This window comes from Triturus cristatus, chromosome 7 (genome assembly GCF_964204655.1).
Source record: "Triturus cristatus chromosome 7, aTriCri1.1, whole genome shotgun sequence".
In the NCBI taxonomy this organism is placed as follows: Eukaryota; Metazoa; Chordata; class Amphibia; order Caudata; family Salamandridae; genus Triturus; species Triturus cristatus.
In genome coordinates, this window is record NC_140590.1 from 565,962,831 (window position 1) to 565,985,001 (window position 22,171).

Consider the following 22,171-nt stretch of genomic DNA (forward strand, 5'->3'; position numbering starts at 1 on the left):
AATGATCAAGTCCTCGTGGATTTTTTCAAACCTAAAGTGGATTATAATGGGAGGCAGTGTGATATTCAGTCAGCTCTGGAGTGGAGACAAAGAAGAAGGAAAAGAAGGGCACCTAGAGTCAGTCATGAACCTTGAGTTATAACAATCATGAGAACAAATGCTGACACAATAACAGGTGTGTACCAAAAAGACTAAGTGCAACTCACAAGTGGGCGCCAAGACAGAATGAGCAATGTAACTGCCAAGATCCAGTGGCTTATCGTCCCAAGGGTTCCACAATCACAGGAACCTCAGATGAAGGGGATGTTTGTATTAAACATCGTCCCAAAATTCTAAGAAGAAAGTGGAAAATATGAATCACTAAGAATAATGAACTGCATAGGGTGCATTATACAATACACATAAGTAAAAATAAACCCTGCATGCCAAGCCCTGCGTGAAAGCAAGACACCATGAAAGGAGCAAGGAACATTAGTACCACAATACCGAAAGACGGAGGGGCCCGAGTATATAAGATTGCAGAACCAAAACCGCTCGAGCGAGCGGACCGGTTTGTGCTTCCAAGTCTTACCGCAATATATTTGTTGCTGATGAACGAAGCACCGAGGAGTCTCCGACGAACAGATTCAGGGTCCGATATCCAGTTAAGTAACCTGGCCCATTAAACCGCAAACTTTAAATAGTATGTAAGGTGGCAGGATAAACGGACCACGTGGGTGGTTATCATGGCAACCAATGACGCCGAATCCTAAACGTTAGTTGCGGCGGCCATTTTGACATTACCTGTGCTCTAATTAAAAAGTGTCCGAGAAACAAATGGTATCTATTTGTGAGCTCGAAATAGGAACGCATATCTCGTAAAAATGTATTAACATTCAATTATTTGGGGAGGACACGAGGAACCACGTGAGTGGTTATCATGGCAACCGATGCCGCCGAATCCTACTCGTTAGTTGCAGCGGCCATTTTGAAATTACCTATGCTTTAATTAAAAAGTGTCCGATAAGTGAATGGTAACTATTTGTGAACTTGAACTAGGCACACACATCACGTAATAATATATTAGTATTCAATTATTTGGGGAGGACACGAGGAGGGCGGTCAAATTTTATTGCAGACCATATGCCCGCGATCTTAAAATAATACGGGAGGAAATGGAGACCACATGATTGGTTTCCATAGTAACGTATATAAACAAGACCTACTCGCACATGACGGCAGCCATAGTGAAGTTACCTATGTTTATGTAGGTGATATAAACATCAAAAAATAATCGTTCCAAAAGACAAATTCAAACCATACAAACCATAGAGTCCCATGGAGTATTACAACCTATAATTTTTATTTCATAACCATTAAATGATAATAAGTCTGCGCAAGAAGTTCGTAACTCGTACACTTAATAAGTCAAGTGAATACAATTACAGCAAAATCAAAATATCCGTATATTGAAAGAGAATTATTATATCCCACAATAGGGAATATACTACAGTTTGTCAATAATAGATACAGCTCTGCATAAGGCAGGAAGGAGAGGAAAACGGGAAGAAACATATACTCTAAGTATGAACTTGCCTACCCAGTATAACGTCAATATTGTTCAGTACATGAGCGAGCAAGGAAGAGACAGTGCCGTATGCTCTATTAGAAATCAATAGAGTTAATGAATAGACAGAGATGCAGTCATAATTAAAAGAGCGTGTGGAAAAAAGGATAGCATGAGTAGAAACCAAGTGCAGTGTGTTTATACATTTGTTCCAGATAATCCAATTAATTTGTTTAATTTAGGTTATGCATGGTCAATTACTAGTTTCCATTTTCAACAGTGATCACAGAACTTCAAGCCACTGTTATTAAAGAAAATAATGCATTTCATCATCGCTGTTGAATCCACATTCCACACTACGCAATTTACAGATCCATCCTGCCTCATTTCTTCTCAACGACAGTTCCCGATTGCCACCCCTCACATTAGTAGGTATATGATCTATTCCCATAAACCACAATCCCTCTTCATTTGCATGGTTTTCCTGCATGTGATATGTGAGTGGATATTTTAGATCGCCATTTCGACGAGCCCGGACATGTTCCTGCATTCTTATTTTCAAAGCCCTTTTTGTGCTACCCACATAGATCTTATTACAGGGGCAGCCTAGCACATACGTTACGTATTTAGAGTTGCAGTATATTAGGTGGCTTATCGAGTAACTGCGTTTGGTATTAAAACTAAAGGTTTTAGTTTTATTTTTCCCCAGTTTGCACATATTACATTGATTGCATGTGTAAAAACCAATCGTCTTGGATTGGAGCCAGGTTTGTGATTTCAAAGTGGTGACATAGCTGGGGCACAGTATATTACGCAAGTTTTGCCCTCTTCTATATGTAACTTTAGGTTTAGTTGGTATAATATCCTTAAGGCCTGGTATCTCAGTCAGCAAGTGCCAGTGTTTTCTTAGGATATTATATACATTATTGCTACGGTCATCAAATTGGGTTCCAAATGCAATAGGGGCTTTTTGGAGTTTCCTCATTGGTTTTGTTGTTAAGGTGTCTCGTCTCGGGGTCTTCAATACCTTTGTATGAGCTTTTTTTAATACTGTTTCCGGATAGCCTCGGTCCCGGAATCGTTTCTTAGTTTCCTCTAAATTCTGAGCAAAGGTGTCATCTGTACTACAATTACGACGCATGCGAATCATTTCCCCATAAGGGATGTTGGAAATGACATGTTGGGGGTGTGAGCTTTGGTAGTGCAGTGTGCTATTGCACGCCGTGGTCTTCCTATGGGTACGGCTATGTATATGATCATCCTGGATAAAGAAAGTAATATCCAAGAAATCTATTTCCCGCTGACTGTGGTCAATGGTAAATCCTACATTGAAGGGATTATTATTCAAATAGTCATGGTATTCCATAAGAGAGGCGATAGGTCCATCCCACAACATGATTACATCGTCGATGTACGTACCCCAAAAAATTACATGCTCCATCCACTTGGCCGCATGTCGGCCCCAGGCATGCTCCCGCTCAAACCAGCCCATAAAGAGCCCGGCATATGCGGGAGCAAACCTCGAGCCCATGGCCGTGCCCTGGATTTGATGGAACCATGTGGAGTCATGCAGGAAGAAGTTTTTAGATAGAATGATGTCAGTCATTTCTAATAGTACTTCATTATGAGCATAATGATCAGCTGTTCTTTGTCCCAGGAAGGATTGCAGTGCTTTCATCCCAAACTCTTTTTTGATGCAGGTATATAAGCTGGCGACGTCCATTGTCACAAAGACAAGGGACTCCGACCACTTAAAACCTTCAAATTTGCCCAGAATATCTTTTGAATCCTTGATATACGCGGGTAAATTCTGCACTAGTGGCTGAATAAACTGGGGGGACAGTGATTGGCTGCCTGAGGGCCGTGGGAGGCGCGGGCATCGGTGTATCACTAAAGCAATGCATTTATTACATTTGGGACGAGACTGATGCCACTAGGACATGCAGGTCTTAAATGATGATGGATATACCAGTGGCAAAGAGGATCATCGCAAAAGCTTGGGGATGCGCTCAGCTACCAAATATGGAGACATGAAAACGTGATATGGACTGGTGTATGATGGAGGAATGTGTGGTCTATGAAAGTAGGGGGTTGCAATCGAGGGGGATCCGGGCACAGAGATAACGTTCTTGAAACACACACTGGATGAGGATTACAAAGGGGTGGAGGGAGGCAAGAGAGGGCAGTGCAATGTTCAACAGTGTTATTTATGCAGATTATAACAGTGTTTAAAAGCTTAGTAAAAAGATTTATTTAAAAAAAGATGGAATGTATATATTGAAGACGTTAATCGACTTGCGTTACACTTCTCTCAAAAACCTAGAGTTGTTCTAAAAAAATGTAATTTTTATTCCAGGAAACAATCCTCAAGTGAAAGTATTGATCGGTATGTAGCTTCACTGAGGATTTTAGCAGGCACTTGTAGCTTTGACAATTCCTTTGATTTATATATAAGGGAAAGAATTGCTCTTAATTGTGCATCGAATAAAAAAGTAGAAGAATATATGTTATGTTGCACAAATCCCACATTAGAGGAGACTACTAAGGTAGATAAAGGTCAAGAATGTTCCACGGAGTCTATAACAGTGATTGCTGGTGAGAATGTGTCAAGCAAGCCACTCACCTGATCTCCTTGCTCTTGTTTAACGACAATCGAACCCCAATCTCCCTAGAAGCTCCCTAAACAGCAGAGATAAGTGAACACTCTGAAATCTGGAAAACCCCCAAGGGGAAAGGGGGATAGGAATTAAAAGGACAACGAAGAGAGACACTCTCTGGATGCTCCTACTTGGGGAGACACTGATGATTCTTAGTTCGCGTCTTCGTGCTGTGTAGTGGATAGGTAGTCCCTGAGCTGGCAGCATCCAGGATAATATTTAAACAAATAAACTATACATTAGATATGTTACCACACAAGGAACTGCTGATTCACATACACCTTAAATTAGCATTCAAATATTAATGTAATTACCTAAACATTATTAGCTGTTCTTCTTAAACATAGAAATATTTTCTATTGCTTGTTGTGTTAGTTCTCTCAGTCCTGTGAAACAAGAAAACCATAAAGCAAATAATAACCACCTTAGCTTAGATGCGGTATTTAACAGTTCTAGATATTCCTCTACATAATATAATGCATAATTACCTTTGATAAGTGGTAATTACTCTTACCATTGAATTCGTTCATAACATGTAAATATTTACAGAGCCGAGGAAAGTAGCCGGAGTCGTGGAAGCAGCTGGAGGCCGAAGATGCGCTGCATCAGAAGCCGGAGCAACAGGTAAGGGCTTTCATATGACGAGACCAAATACAGAAAGTTGTACACAAGTGGTTTAAATACCTTTCTAACACTGACGTATGACGCGTGATTTCTGTCCCTTACTGCCAGCACGTGAATGCAAATGTTTACCGGATTAACCGCTAACGTGTGTAACGTGAATAGTGTTCCTCAGGTAAAAAACACGTGAAATGCTAATATTTAATAGTTTGGCGGGCAAAAACATGCTTTATGCCTAGTGTGGCAGTTAACCATGTGCTTGTCCTCGTGCCTGGGAATTCCTTTTGACGAACAGGAAACGACTTCAGCAAGTATGGATTAGCTAACCAGTTTACAGTTCATTGTAATGCTAAACATCTATAAACCATATTTAACAGTATGAAACAAAAATGAACATCATTGCCGAAACTGGTGGACTGGCAGAACGATATGGACTGGTGTATGCTACAGGAGAAGACTGTGTACACGGCACGAGGGTGCCCCACGAAGTGGGTGGAGGTGTGGTCGCTCTGGAACGCCTACCGTGGATATGTAGTGGAGCCGCCGCGGGCTCGTCTATCTGGACTGGAGAATGCGGACGTGGTATAGGATGTCGCCTGGCTTAAGATTAACAGTCTAGGTTTGGTGTGGTCTCTGTAAGCTGCCGGTGCTGCGTCACCCCAGATGCCTTTCATGAAGGGACCTGTCTTGTGTGACCTGGTTATGTTCTGTTTAAAAAACAATAAAAAAGATTCTTTAAAAAAAAAAAAATGAACATCATAACTACGATTTTATTTCCATACAATCAAAAGGGCATAGCATAAATGCGGTTTCAAGAGGGCATAGCATGATTGAGATTTCTGATAGTCATGACATAATGTGCCTGCAGAACAAATGGGTGTTAATGCATTGAATAGCGATTAGGAGAGCAATAGTAATAAGGGCAGCACATGATTTTTCAAAGGAACTTCTTGTTATAGGTATGGTTTAACTACACTGCTTGCAATGGGTGTGTTTCCACTATACATGTAGGATGTAACATGAATTGTCCTGCGCAAGGGAAGAAGTGGAATACGTGTAAGAAAACTGGTCAGTTTGTGCATGTGTGTAGGCTGGGAAATCCTGTGAAAACCAATTTATTACAACAGTCAGAGGTTCAAAGTGTGTTTGATGAGGTCACTAAAATTATTTTGATGTGGATGTGGATGGTGAGAAAGGTTTGATTGTTGGCAAAAAAGTAAACGTTTGCTCTGGCAATATTGATGGTATTGATTTGAAAATTCTGTCTGGCTCTCAGGCCTCTGTAACTATTTTGTCGGAAGCTACTTTTTAATCTCTTTGGACTGATAACATACTTAAGTAAACTGATGTAAGGGCTGTAGCATATAGAGATTCCAAAATTGAGACATCACAATGTTTTGAGGACAATTTGAACTTTTCAGGAAGAGTTATGCATACCAAAATGTATGTGGCAGTTAATGGTACAGACATTATGGTGTGGGCAGACCAATGGAGGTTGGGTATTATTTTAAAACCTGGTTCTCAAACCCCTATTACATTAGTTGACCAAAGATCTGATAACATTGAATGCATTCTTAACAAATATCCTGATGTTTTTTCGGACACAATCGGTATTACCAGAGGATTTGACCGTCAGATAATTAAAAAATATATACTGTGCATGTTGCGCATAAAGTGAGGGATGTTCCATTGTGTGTCAGGGATGATTTGAAAAAACATTGGATGAGTTGTGTGTAAACAAAATTATTGAGCCTGTCAATGGATAAATGCGGTTGCTAAAGCTAAAAAAAAAGGAAGGCCAAATTAGACTCCGTGCTGATCTTCGCTCCTTTAATAAGAACGTGATAGTTGACTGTCTCCCGTTACCTAAGATTTAAGAGTTATTAACAATGATTGGTGTAGCTCAATACTTTAGTAATATTGATTTAAAAGCAGCATATCATCAGGTTGCTTTGGAGAAAAGTCTTAAATGTTAACTACATTTATTTCTCCTTTTGGAACCTTTAAATACTTACGGTTACCTATTGGCTTAGCTTGAGCAGCTAGTGTCTTTTAAAAAGTGACACTTTGTTTATATATATAACTGGAGTGATGGTGTTTCAAGATGATATATTAATTTATGCGAATACTATTGATGAACACACTGTTATTTTGGATAAAGTGCTCCATATTCTAAAAGAAAGGGGAAAGACAGCCTCAAAGGATAAATGCAAATTTGTAATAGGCCTGGGCGGAGCTACAGAGTTTCACTCTGCGCAATTCCGTGGAGTTACCGAAAAACTCTACAAGATTCAGCATGGAGTATTTTTTCTACCACATTGAGTTACAGACGCAAGCCGCAGAGCCTGGCGAGCATGCCCCCAACTAGCCTGTGGGGCTGGTTTCCACCGTTAGACATGCTGTGCTGCCCTTTTTAGTTTAAAGTGAAAGTTTATTGAAATAGTTTTCAAGAGTATAAATTAAAAGAACATAAGAAATCATTACATGTGTAATCATGAAACTTGAAAAAAGCAAATACAATATTCACCAGTAGAAGAACATTAATGATATCACTAAAAAGAAGAAATGCAAGATAAAACAGTAAAGTGTTCTAAAAGATAAAATATAACATCATTAAAATAGAGTAAGAATTAAAAATAAACTACATCATGGAGGTTTAGGTACTTCTTCAATTCGGGGATTGTGAGAGGTGGTAGCTTGAGCGTATTTATCTAGAAATTGTGTGATCGGGAGCCATAGGAGATCTCTTTTAATAGCTAGTAAAACAGGATGATTGTGATCTCTGTCAAGTCTATGATGAGAACATACACTATACCACCAAGCTTGAAAGGAGAGTTGAGACGAGTCTTTCCAAGATTTGGTAATCTGCTGGAAAGCTACTGCTATGAGTAAATCAATTGTAGAAAAATTATCAGAATGATTTGACCAATAATCAGAAACACTACCTAGAAAAAGATTAATAAAATTAAAAGGAGAATGAGAGTTAAAAATTAAATTAATCTGTTTCCAAACTTTCAACCAAAAATCATAAGTATGAGAGCATTAAAATGACATATGTTTGATGTCAACAACATGATGAGCACGGGACAAACATTTGGAAGAAAGTGTATGGTCTAATTTATGAAGTCTGGCAGGTGTAATAAATAATCTATTATATATAAAAAATAATGTTTGGGTGGTGTTAGCCGCTCTAGAAGACTTTCTTATTTTAGCCCAAATCTTATTCCAGAGAGAAATAGGAAAGATTGATTGTAAATCTATTTCCCAACAAATTTCAACGTCAGTTTTATCCCTGTCCCCAGGGATTAAAATATGCTGATATATTTGAGATGCGGAGGGTAATGTGTCTAATAACTTGCATAGGGGAAAGGAAGAGGATGAGAGGAGTTGTTTAGATGAGATTTTGTGATATGTGTCTTGTATTATTGAGGTAATCAAAGTATATTTATTTCGATATGATGCCGGGAGTGAGAAAAGGGTTTGAGCTTCGGTAAAAGGAAGACTGGAGCTGTCTTGATATAGTTGAGATACATATTTTACTCCTTTAGAATGCCAATCCTTCCAAAAAATAACCTTATTATTAACTTTAATTAAAACATTATACCAAATAGATGAGTTGAAAAATTTCTCTGTAGATGATTGGAAAGACATCAAAATGGGAGATAGAATCCTGCACGTATTCTTGAAAATTGGAGGGGATAAGAAAGAAGGTTTAGAAGTAAAAGATAAACATTCCAATAAAGAAAAGGGAGTGAAACAAGCTTTCTCCAGATCAGCTCATAAAGGTACGGGCACATTATCATCATCTTACAATAAGAAGGCCGATTGTTTAAGACAGAATGCCTGGTGATATTTGATGAGATCTGGGAAATTAACACCTCCCATAAATTTTGGTATTTTAAGTTTACATAAGGACATTATAGATTTTTTCCCATTCCACAAAAATTTAGATAAAATAGAATACAATTCTTAAAATAATGTTTGGGAATATTTACAGGCAAATTAGAGATATAAAATAATATAAAGGGAACCAGCATCATCTTGAAGGAGTCAAGACGGCCCCACCAGGATAAAAATAAGGGATTCCAACGAGATGTAAGATCAGTAAGGGAAGCAGATAAAGCATTCAAATTCAAAGTGATAGAATTCTTAACAGAGTCGGAGAACAATGATCCAAGATATTTAATTTGAGTTGGATTCCAGTGAAAAGAGGCTTCACGGAAATCAGCGTGGAAACATAATATATTTAAAGGGAGAATTTCACACTTATCTGCGTTTAGCTTGTACCCTGAAACTTTTGCCAAATCATCTACTTCTAATAAAAAGGCAGGTAAGGAGGATTGGGGATGAGACATAAATAACAAGATATCATCAGCATAGGCTGAAATTTTAAGTTGAGAGTTTCCATATGAAAAGTCTTGGATTAGGGAATTAGAACGAATCTTTACTAAAAAGGGTTCCAGGGCTATAATAAATAATAGGGGAGAAAGAGGAGACCCCTTATGAACACCTCTATGCAATGAGAAATAAGGAGACATGAAACCATTAACAAGAAATGGGGAGAAGAATAAAGTAGGGATACATATTGAATGAATTTGGGGCCAAAACCAAACCAGGAAAGAGTAGCAAAGATAAAGGACCAATTAACCCTATTGAATGCTTTTTCCGCGTCTAAAGAAATCGCTGCGTGGGAGGATTTAAAAAAGTTGGACTTACTAATCACATTAAAAAATAAACAAATATTATCAGAAAGAAGTCTACCTTTGATAAACCCACACTGTTCTCTCCCAATTAAATGTGGCAAAAAGAATTCCAGGCGTAGAGCTACATTTTTTGCTTAAATCTTACAATATAAATTATTTGAAGAAATTGGACGATAGTTTTTACATAATTAATGGTCTTTTCCCTCTTTTGGGAGGAGGCAAATCAATGCTTCTTGAAAAGAACCACAGGATGAATTAATGGAAATAAGGTAAAGAAAGAGGTGATGAAATCTAGGAATAAGAAAAGAGGAGAAATGAGAGTAAAATTCAATGGTAAAACCATCAGGGCCAGGAGCTTTGCCTTGCTTAAAAGAGCAAATAGCCGTAGAAATATCTTGAGTCTGAATGTTTTGCTCCAGTGAAGAGAAATCCAAGTCAGGGTGAGAAGGTGGTGAGATGGAGGATAGATAATTATCTACATCATGAATATCCGGCTGAGTTTCTGGGGTGTAGAGGGTTTGATAACATTTGGTAAATTCTAAAAGAATATCTTCACTTTTATGAAGACTGTGATTAGAAGGAGAGATAATAGAATTAATAACTGTGCGTTCTTTCTTAACCTTGAGATAATTCGCAAGAAGCTTCCCTGATTTATTTTGACCGCCATAGTACTTCGCACTAGCCTTGAATAAGAAAGAATTAGCATTATCGGTTGAAATTCGGTAAAATTCAAATTTAGCCTTTACCAGGTCCTGCAGGGATTTGGCAGATTGGGATTTGTAATGAGAATATTTCAATGTCTCAATCTGTGAAGTAAGAGTTTTTTATTTATGGGTAACTGATTTCCGTTTATGAGAAACAAAATTAATAATAAAGTCTCTAGAGGCAGCTTTAAAAGTGTCCCAAACAATTTGAGGTGTAATCCCCGGGGACTCATTCGCCTTAAAAAATATATGGGCAAAATGCTCAAAATCGCGTGTGAAAAGGGGATCCGACAGGAGAGCATTGTTAAAACGTCACCGTCGAGGGCCTTGCTATCTAAAATAGGGTCAAGAACCATGTTACAATCTCCACCTACAATCAAATAGTCATCAGAATAGTTAATCAATTTAGATAAAACTCCTGGCCAAAAAGATTTATCAGGTGTGGTAGGTGCATACAAATTAACAAGAGTAACTGGAATCTTATCAATAAGTAAGGAAAGAGAAACCCATCTACCATCACAATCCATATCTTGAGAAAGCATTTGTATATTAAGACGTTTGTGACATAAAATAGCCACCCCATTACGTTTTCCTGACCCTGGAGATGCAAAAACTTGACCAACCCATTGACGTTTTAATTTAGCAATTTCCTTATCAACAATGTGTATTTCTTGTAACAAAACAATATCTCCTTTTAAAGAAGAAAGATGTGGTAACACCCTTTGATGCTTAATAGGAGATCCTAAACCTTTAACATTCCACGAAACGATTCTTAAAGTCATTTATCACAAAACGTTAATTTATCAACATTAACATATATAAAAGTAACAGGAACTGGTGCATTATTATCAGAGCAATAAGAAAAATAACATAAAAGATGATTCTGAAATATTAAGGATAGAATAGAAAAACTTGCAAAGAAGTAAGAATTACAAAAACTTCCAACTAGGAGAAAGAAAGGAAAAAACGAATATGCGTCAAAAAAGAAGTGAGAGAAGAAATAGTATAAATGTTTAGTTTTAGACCAGATTGAGGAGAAAACAGACGAGAAGTATAGAAGTAATTGAATAAGAACAATAAAGAAAAAGAGAGAGGAAAGGAAAAAGAGGAAAAATAGAAGAAAAACATAAAAGAGAAAGAATCATATAAACAGAAGAATACCAAAACCATATACAAGATACAAAAAATGAAATACCAAAAACACACACAAAAGTCGAGGGTGGTGAAGCCACAAGGGGGATGGCACATCAACCGGAACTCCACCAACGGGAACGAGAGGAGGACAAAAATAAATCACCAAACAAACGGATATTCATATGAGTGAATAAAACGGAGTTGAACCTGAAGAGAAAAAACAGATAAAATAAATTAGATGTAAGATAGCGGCCATATTATATAAGCTAACAACTAAAGCGTTTTAGCAAAATAAAGAGACATAGCAACAGTAGACACCAGATCTTGAAACGTCCATGTCATCCTGTCTGCAATGATCCAGAAATTGTTGGAGCAGGCAACGATCTTCATAAGTCGTAGTCTTATTCTTATATGTGACTTTAAATAGACAGGGATGAGTAAGGCCAAATCTGGCGTTGATATCACGCAATGCCGGCCTCATGTCCAAAAATTGTTTCCTTCTGTCTACAGTGGCTTTGGCATAGTCCAGTCAGAAGAAAAGATTAGAACCTTTCCAAGAAATTCTACCTTTGGATTTTGCAGCCTGTAAAACTCTTAGCAAATCTGTATATTCCAAAACGTACAGTATTACACCTCCTGGTTTAACGGATGAGCTTGACGATTGTGAAACATGACCCAAGCGATGAGCGCGTTGGATATTTAAAAGCGGAGAGTTAGGAATGTCTAACAGTCGTGGAAGAAAAGATTGAAAGAAGGAGAGTGGATTCGAACCTTCAAGTCCCTCTATCAGGCCGTAAATGCAGAGATTATAACGCCTATTGCGATTTTCAAGGTTTTCAACCTGCTTTTGAAGACTTGAAATCTGCGACTGCATTGAAGGGACTTGACGCACAGAAGACTGGAATAAAACCACTTTATTTTCCAATTGAACCACTCTACCTTCCATATTAGACCATTTGTCGTCTATTTGCTGAAGACGTAAATTGGTCTCCTCCATATAAGGTTTAAGTGCTCGAATTTCTTCCAAGATTAATTTCATTGAAATAGGAGGGGATACTGTTGGTGAGGGAGGATCCTGTTTAACTCTCTTCACAGGTGACTGTGTTGAAGTACCTGGTAGTGTTGAAAATGCCTTAGGAGTGGATAGCGGAAAGTTAGAGACGGATGGGTTTGAGGACGATTGTTCAGAATCCGCCATATTGTCCTGAAGCACATTGAAAGGATTATAGTCTGCCACCCGTGTAGATGACATGGCTTTAGAACGCTGAGCAGACTTTGTTCTCCCCATACAAGAGGGGTACGAATAGTAAAAGCTGAGAAATTGAGAGTAAGTTGTAGAAGAGAGTCGTGGCGTAAGAAATATATTTACAGAAATGTTCAGGAAATATCAATATTTAAAAATGCATTCCAGAGTCATTGAAGAAGAGTGTTGAGAAACACATTAGAAAAAATCCTCATCAAAAATTATGAAACAAGGGTAAAAAAAAAAGTGAAGTTTATGCCAAAAATCATGTTGCCTCATTCTGCCTCATTCCGTGAGGAGATATCCCGCTTGTGGCAAAACAAAATGGTGGATGTGAGTATTAAAACCCTCGCGTCAGCACATAAAAGAGATAAACACAATGCTGCTTACCGCAGGAACCCCACAAGCAGTGTCAGATCAAGGACGGCATATTCATGAAGGCATTCGTCCTCCGTCGAGCCGTTCGTCGCGGCGATGAGCGCCGAAAAATGAAAGAAAGCTCCCGACCCGTTACGGAGCTCACGAAGAAGCGGCCATTCCGCTCGGCGTCCAAGCCACGCCCCCTCATGCTGTGCTCCCCTGAATGCCGCTCCTGATGCCAGCACCATCCCACGGGCACTGCTGCTTAGCCAATGCAAGGGAGTGCGGGGAGAGTTAGACACTGAGGGGTCTGAGCATTAAAGCCAACATCACCCACCCAAGCAGCATGCCAGTAGATGGACGAATAAGGTGTATGGCTGGCAACACTTGGATACTCCCTCTCGCGAAGCGGAGTCACGACACAAGTATGTGTATAGGCCAATTGTATGTGTTGTTATTGAGTATTGATCCCTGATTAGGTGTCGTGCTGGATCACAAGCAGCATGAACTCGAGCGATCTGGGGGTAACTCTCTGTGTCACATTACACACTGACTCCTAGTATGCATGTCAGGGCTACACCTTAATCCAAACGGACTAGCCAAGCCAGATAATACAAACTCTATCCAAGGGCACTGTTCACATCTTTTAATAGGTGACATACATCAGTGAGCACCTCAACGAATGCATAGAGTACTCCAGCTTAGTCTGTGACACGGTATATTACAGGCTGCATCTTTCCCTCACTGTATGGCACACACGCAGCACTGTAACCCTCTAACCTGTGGAATAAACCTTGAAGCATGGCACCACTGCAGTTAAAGCCTGAAGTACGGCGTCACTGCAGTTAAGGCCTGAAGTACTGCACCACAGCAGGTGTAATCCTTTTGCATGTGCCATGACTGTTGAAGTACAGCACCATTGCACATGTGATAGTCTAACCCATGGAATATGCGTTGAATGAGGACGCCACTCTACATAAGTCTGTCGAAGTACGGCACCACTGCAGCTAAGGCACTACTTCAGCTAAGCCCGTCAAAGTATGTCCCCACAGCACTGTAATTCTCTAGCCCGTGTGATCACTCTTGAAAAATGGCATAAACTGACCAATAACTTGTGCTGGGTTTCAGCTTTACAGAATTGGTATGGACTCACCTGCTCCCTTCACCAGTGTCTCTTGCAGTAGACCATTTATCATGAGTGCCTCCACTCTCTCTAGATGTCTTTTGAGACAACGTTTGTTTGCTGCTATTTTTAAAGGATGGCAGCGGACGTGTGAATTGTTACAAGTTTTCTGCTATCTGGTCTCTTGTTTGTGTGTTTTTGTTTCCCTGCAGGATTTGTGATGAAGTGCCAGCCTCCCAAAAAATACATAATGCCTGCCAAATATGTTAGGTAGGGGTTCTTTTTCGAACTGGGTGCGTGGGTCTGTGGAAGCTCAACCGTGTGCAGTGTGTTGTGCGAGCTTACTTATTTTGTTTTTTTCTATAGTGCTGACATTACTCTGAAGGTTATGAGGTGCTTTAGAAAGTGTCCAGAATAGGTGCATTCCTTCATTGTAAACAAAACATAAATAGGCAGAATTAAAGCTAATTTGAAATTGCAAGTTTCTACCTTTCTGAAAAAAACCACCCTTTATCCGGGTGTTTCGCGCAGCTGCAAAAGAGGTTGCAGCGTCTTCCTTGGCTGCTGCTGCAGGTGCTCATAACAGCAGGTGTCACAGCCAGTCTCTCACTGCGCATTCTCCTTATGCTTCAGCCCCAGCATCTGCTGTCAGGCTCGGTCAAAAGGAAGATGATGGCAGCTCTGCGGCTGTGTGCAGACTCCAGAGCAACCCTCTTTTTACTGGTGCTGGGGGCTACCACCACCAACTGCTTATGCATCGGGAAGTCCCACAGCCTTTGCGGAGCAGGAGGAATGCAGAACATGGACCCTTTCAGGTGTATAGACAGGTGAGGTGGGATGCCCGCAGGAGGGGGAGACTGTGCTTTCTGCAAGAGTAAGGAGGCAGGGAGCAACCCCGGCTAAATGGACCGCTCCTGCCTGTAAACAATCCTTGACTCAACCTGACTTCCAATCACAGCATCTAGTTCCATTAAATCTAAATGCATGCAGTTGTGAAGGTGCTTGGTGAGCGCTGCTGCCGGTAAACTCCGCCACGCAGCGTAGGCAGAGAGTTTGCCAAAATTCCCTCTCCAAGCAGACCATGGAGTTGCAAAACGCTGTGATCTCCGTCCAGGCAGAGCGGAGTTTACAGCCCAGGCCTAGTTTTTAACTAATTCTGTAGATTTTCTTGGTCATAGAATGGCCAGTGAAGGAATCAAAACTAATTTTGATCTTATCAAAGAGCTACAAGAGGTACCTGCGCCCAAAGACAAGGATGAGTTGAAATCCTTTATTGATTTGAGTGGCTATTATTCAAGGTTAATGGAAGGTTACGCCAATATTATCAAACCTCTAAAAAATTGTTGAGAAAAAAAGAAAAGTTATTTTGGACTGTGACAGAGGAAGATGTTTTTGATTAGATAAAGAATACCTGCTCTGAAGACTTATATCATTGGAGCTGAATGTACTAATCCAATGGATGCTAGTACTATTGGTATTGGGACAATTTTGTGTCAAATTGTCAGTAACAATGGACATTCCATTGCATTTGCTTCAAGAATTTTTAATGCTGTTGAAAGGAGCTACAATACCATCAAATATGAAGCTCTAGCTTGTGCATGGGGAATTGAGAAATTTGTGTATTGGGGCACTCATTTCATCTAGTATACAGATCATAACACATTGACATATTTATTGGGTGAGAAAGGCAAATCTGGAACGTCTTCTAGGCTAATTTTGTGCACGCCATGGACTAGAAAGTCAATGCCGTGCAGGAACTGGGGTGCATGCACACAGGGTGGCACATGTTGTGCCCCCCCTGAATGTACCCCATGGTGCAGAGGCACAAGGGGGCTCTGTAAGGCCCCCTTTGTTTCCTCTCCACCACAGAGGAGGAACCGCCTTGAAACCATGGCAGTCAGGAGGCTGCAATATACTTGGCGGGATCGCAGTGGTCTCGGCAAGCATATTGCGGCCACCTGACTTCCGTAACACTGCCAGGGAACCAGGCATCAGCATCATGCAGTGCATGCAGGGTGGCACAACATGTGCCACCCTGTGTGCATGCACCCCTGCGGCAGGGCAATGGTGGTCCGACCGCTCTAATTGTAATAGGGTGGTTGGAAGACCGCCCTACGAGTCTGGCAGTCCGTGGACCGCCAGACTCATAATACAGCCCTAACTGTAGAGCTAATTAATTATTCAGGCTTCCTATCAGTAGTCATGACATTGATATTTTCAATTATGAATATTGTTGCTGAAGTTGATGTGCGTTAAACAATGATGAGAATGAATAGCTGAATAATAGTAAGAATGATTCCATTTTGAAAAAAGTGGTTGAATATGTACAAAATGGTTAACCATACATTAAACCTTAAAAGGTGAGCTAAAAAGTTGTTTTCAAGTTACTAATAAACTTTATGTTGAGTCTGTTGAGAGGTGATAAGTTTGCTCTACTGAGAAATATGAGGTCTAAAGCTGTTAAATTGGCTCATTCTTGTCATTTGGTGTTCACATCAGCGAAAACACGTTCTAAGGCGTTCATTTGATTTGCCAGGTATGCATAAAGATGTGGGCCTACTGGTGGATAGGTGTGAGAAACATCGGTTGCCCAATAAGCATAGAAAACTTCGAGGCACACCTTTAGTAATGGTACCCTACCCAGAAAAACCATGCAATAAACTTGCTTTGGATTCTGCAAGACCTTTTACAGCTTTACCATGCAATTTACGATATTTGACTGTACTTGTGGATTATTTTGGGTTTATTATGATTTAGTGTGTGAGATCACTACTCAATCAATCAGTAGGCATTAAGCGTGACATGGGTCAGCATCTTGAACTTGCATCTCTTCTGGACTAGGAGCCAGTGGAGTTTCCTAAGGTGGGGTGTGATGTGGGTTTGCTTCGGTAGGTCAAAGATTAGCCTTGCTGCTGAGTACTGTACTGCCTGCAGTCGTCTCTGGAGGTGAGCAGTGATTTCTACGTGCTGAGTGTTCCCATAGTCAAGCCACCTGGTCATGAGAGCCTGGGTAATCATTAGTCTGGTGCTGGCGGGGAGCCATCACATACTCAAGTGGGTACTGATGTTTCATCTACAGTGCTTGCCATTGAAGGAACATCTTTAGAGCGTGCTGTGGATAATGGTGTTCAATTAAGTTTGGACTAGGTGGAATCATTTTTAAAGGACAGACAGGCTGGGGGGCATATTATCAAGAACGTGTGATAATCATCGCAAAAGTAACTTAACGCAACCTACAACATCGCAGTCTATCGTGGGAAATTTACGCTGTGTTAACCAAGTATTCACAACACGGCGGTACCATGCGATAGTCACCAGACAACACGTCAAATGGCACATTAAAATCAACGCCACCCCACAAAAATGCGAAACGCAAAAAAAGATGCGATGAGGCCAATCGCGATACAAAAATCCGCGAAAACCAGCCACAGGCCTGCAATCCACATGCGTCAGGCAGGAACAATCACCATAAAAGGTGAAACAAAACAGACAAACAAATGCCAAACTACAGCGAAGAACCATGGATGTTGCCGGAGCAGGTACGGAGGAGAACCAGAACCCCACAAGCCCCCTGGAGGACCTGTCTGGGACCTCAGGGTCAGGTAAGGCCAAGGAGAAGAAGCGCTTCAGTCCGCAGGAGAACAGGATCCTGATAATGGAGGTGGTCGAACACCATCAAAAACTGTTCATCGCCTCCACTGTGTCATTGGCGACAAAAAATGGACTACGGCAGGCCATCGTGGACAAGGTGAATGTAGTTGGAGTGCTGAAGAGGACAATGGACAAGGTCAAGAGGCACTGGAATGACGTCAAGCGCAAAACCAAGCTGAAACTCTCCAACAACCGGAAGGCAGCAATGCAGACTGGAGGTGGCAGTCCTGCGCCACAGGAGGAGCTGGACAACATGGAAGAAATGGTGGCCACAGTCATCAGTGGGGAGACGGTGGCTGCAGTTGGGGGTCCGGACACTGCTCAACAGGACCGGACACAACAGTAACAGAGTGAGTAACGACCAGGGACTGGGGGACTGGGGGACTGGGGGAGATGGGCACAATGGCACACATGCACAATTAAGTAGAGCACACCTGTGGACAAATCATGCCCCTGACCCCAACTCCCACCAAGAGAACTATGTACCCAAGTATGCAACATTTCAGCACTTTATGAGCACAGAAGTCAGAGGCACACCGCATGTAAGGGATGAGGAGCAGCCAAATCAAAGCTGCAGGGGCGACTCCCCCACAATGCGGTACACACACATCACGTGCACAGCACATCAACATTGACAACGAAGTGGCACAAACCGCAACACGTTCACCACAGAACAGAGGACACAACTGGTGCCGACTGGATGTAGACACTGGCCAATCACAAGTGGCATTGCAGGAAAATGTGAGTTGATAATGTACAAGTACAAACACACAGCCGTGATGTTGTCGAAATGTCCACAGTCCCACAGCAAATGGGCAGACCCTCCAAAACAGCCACGATGTACACAGTCATGCAGTCTGTATGTAAACATGTACAATGCGACAACACACATGTGAACACATTGTTAAAGTGCATCTCCCCTTCACATTGCAGAGGCACAATCACCACCTCCTGCAGAGCAGTTCCAACCTCTCTTCTTTGATGACGAAGAGGACCACAACACATTTGACTCCGACGCCCTCCGAGAGTTCATTGACATTCTCCGCAGCACACCTCCAGGAGCAGGGCTGCCCAGCTGCAATGAGGAGAACCCCTCCCCTGTACAGACCACACTGCAGGCAGCACCAACCACCACGGCTGCCTCCCAGGACCCCCACGAAGAACACATGGCCTTCCAACGTTGTGTGTTGGCATGCCAGGAGCAGCTGGCTGAACAGGTGCAGATGGGCTTCGATCACATGGCAGACAAACTAGATGCCATACGTGAGTGTCTAAGTCCCATCAGGGACCACTCACAGTCCCTAACGGACACCCACAGTCCGCTCCATGCTTTCCAATGAACCATGGCTGACATCGCTAGAGTCCTGACTGTGAGACAAGAATGACTGTCTAGTCAGAGTGGCTCCTGCAAGCTCGCCCGGAGTTGAGACTCATGCGGAGGCTCATGGAGAACATGGAGCGGGCCAATGCGAAAGGAGCAGCTGCCATGGCTGCACACCAGCAAGAAGTAGCTGGGTTCCACAATGACCTCAAAAGCATCCTCATGGCATTACTGCCACAAGGCCTGGCGCAGGTGCATGCTGCTGCTACCACTACATCCACATCTCTGCCCCCTGAAGTGTCAGTGCCACACAGTGTGGCAGACCTTCCACCTCCAGCCCCTGAGGTGTCACTGCCACACAGTGCTGGAGAAAGGCCAGCCCCACCCACACGTGAGGCACATGAAACAGCAGAGGATGAATCTGCCCTTGGGGTCAGAAGGAAGCAGTCACCACCATCTCCGTATCATGGCCTGTTTCAGCTTGATTCTACCCTCTGCATCATCACCTTCCACTGTCCCCCGATACACTCAGCGACACTCACCTTGGACCTCGACATGGACTGCCATAACCTGTTTGATCGCCAATGACACTGCTATCAAACTGCGGACTGAACTCTTCCACTTCCATTGGACTGGTCATTCCCTGAATGACTCTGGCTGGCCCTCCATGGGACCAACATTTGAAAGTGGGGTTTGCATGGCGCTGTACTGCTCCATATGCAATACTCCTCTGAATGTGCATTAAACATTCCAAATCACACAGATGTTTTGTCTCTATGGTCTTTCAAGTGTGGTAGCATGGATGGATGTGGGGGTCAGTGAATTCCTCTTAAGTCCATGTGGCTCATGTCATTGGACTTGGGTCACAGGGTGACACATTGTCGATTGTCATCCGGGTGGCGCCGACGCAACAAGAGCGATACACACATTTGTTACTTCCTTGTCCAGCCCCGTACAGAACCACGCACAGACCCCCAGGGTTATTGTTCAAACCCTTACAATGCAGTGGCATATGCCAGGCCAGCCCACTACGCTTACGCTCCAGGGGGGACAACAACACCACATGTGCCAGGACTCCCCTGTAGTGATCTGCTGCTCACAGGTCTAGTTGTCCGCTTGCCACGGCCACTCTCTCACGGCTGGTTTACACCCACACCACACCCATCCAGCACACGCATCACAGCCCTAAAAAGGCCGGGCGCACGTGTACGACGTCATTTCCAAACTCTCTTGGGGTGTATCCGTGTGGTGTGCATGTAGGCATGGGGGCCCAGGGGCCTGCAATATCACATTCCGCAGTCCCGGAGGGGACATGATGGCGTCCGCACCAAAATACCCAATCATAAAGGGTCCATGACTGTGGGGGCACAGACTTGGTGGCACCGGATACCTGCGGCCGGCACAGGCACACCGCCACGGGACGGTGACTTTCGATGCAGTGAGGTAGGGGCACCTTAAGTGCTGAGCGGGTGTGCAGCCTGCGATGATGCCCCGTCCCGGCGGTCCGGACGGCACAGGTTATATGTGCCCTGCTGGACCGCAGTGTAGGCCTGAGCCAGCGGGCAGTGCGGGCTTACCGCCACGTGGCGTCGCCTCCTGGATCACAGAGTTAATGGCACCTATGAGGCTGAGCTGATGTGAAGCCTGTGATGAGGCCGGGTGCACTGGTATGTCCTCTGCCATGGAATAATCAAGACCCAGCACCAAATGTGAGACCTGGTGGCCTGCGGAGCGGGGCTGCATGATGTGGAGGGTGCCATGGAATAACTATTCCTACCTCTTCTGCGCTTAGGCCATTGCAGGACATCAAGTACACAAGCCAGGACACCCTCGGGTAGCAGTGCGCTCTAGAAAAATCAGTAACATAAGATAACATAACATAACATGTCTGCGGGCCCCGGGCTTGTGGCTTGCAGTGGCACGTGGTGGGCCCTCTTTTCTACACGCCGGTGGTGGAAGGTGAGCAGTGAGGCCTGGGTGCGCTGGGGCGCGCATGCACCGCTGGGTGGAGGGAGGGGCTGGGGTGCCGCTACCTGGGTGCGCAGGGGCGAGCATGCACCGCTGGGTGGCGGAAGGGGGTGGGGTGCAGCTGCCTGGGTGCGCAGGGGCGGTCAGGCGATGATGTCTTGTGCAGTTGTATTTACTTTGCCATTCAGGTATCTGGACTCTGTATCAGATGTCGGGTCTGTTTCAGATGTGGGACCTGGTGTACTGCACTACATACCGGCATGTGGTTGGAGACACACCAGTGGCAGCAGGTGGACAATGTGGGCTGGGTGTGCAGTGTTGGCACTCTCTCTCCCTGTCCCTCTCTTCTTTTCTCTAGCTCTCTCTCCCCCTATCTGTTCGTATATCCCTCTCTGTCCATCTATCTCTCTCTCCCCCTCTCTGTCCGTCTTTCTCTCGCTCCCCCTCTCTGTTCGTCTTTCTTCTCGCTCCCCCTCTCTGTCTCTCTCTCCTTCGCTCTCCTTCGCTCTATCTCTCCTTCACTCTCTCTCTGTCCTTTAATGCGCAGGACACACCTTCTCATCATGATTTTTGTCTTGCAGGCTGTGACCTACGGATTGTCCCGAGGGGAGCCGACATGTGTCTTCATTTCTGTTCTGTGTTTATTTGAATACATTTTCATTTGTTGCTTCCAAGGTGAATGTGTGATGCTCATTTTTGTGACGACACATGCATGTCAGCAGATGTGATTGTGCGATATCATGCGTGTTATTTGGTATATGTTTCCGTGTGGTTGATGTGACAGATCTTTGTCCGGGGGTGGGTGAGGGGTGTCCGGAGTGGGGCCCCAGGGGGGGAGCTGGGCTCCTGGGGGTGATGGCGGTGGGTGTTGTTCCTCTGTTGGGGCTCCAAACTGCATGTTCTGTGGCTCCATGGTATCTGTTGTTCTTCAGGTGTGGCTCTAGGCTGGGCTCTCTTTTGTGGTGCAGGTTGTCATCAGACTTTGCACCAGGTCTGTGCAGGTGTTAGTTTCCTGGTGCTAACGCACCTTATCGCATGTTTTGTGATCTTATCGCAGAACATGCTGGTCATTTAGAATGTTGTGGTGTGGTGTTGTCGCGGCTTTTTGCTCGGGAAGGCCTACTCTGCATCTCATTAGCG

At 43.1% G+C, this 22,171-nt stretch overlaps 1 protein-coding gene across 1 annotated transcript in view; it reads left to right on the forward strand.

Moving 5' to 3' along the window:
* The window catches only part of GRIN2C (glutamate ionotropic receptor NMDA type subunit 2C), an 895,681-nt gene that overhangs the window by 311,055 nt on the left and 562,455 nt on the right, over positions 1–22,171 (forward strand). The window contains exon 4 of the mRNA XM_085617084.1: positions 4,753–4,827. Within this exon, the coding sequence (XP_085473210.1) occupies positions 4,799–4,827 (29 nt within the window). The 5' untranslated portion in view covers positions 4,753–4,798. The remainder of the gene's footprint in view (positions 1–4,752; positions 4,828–22,171) is intronic.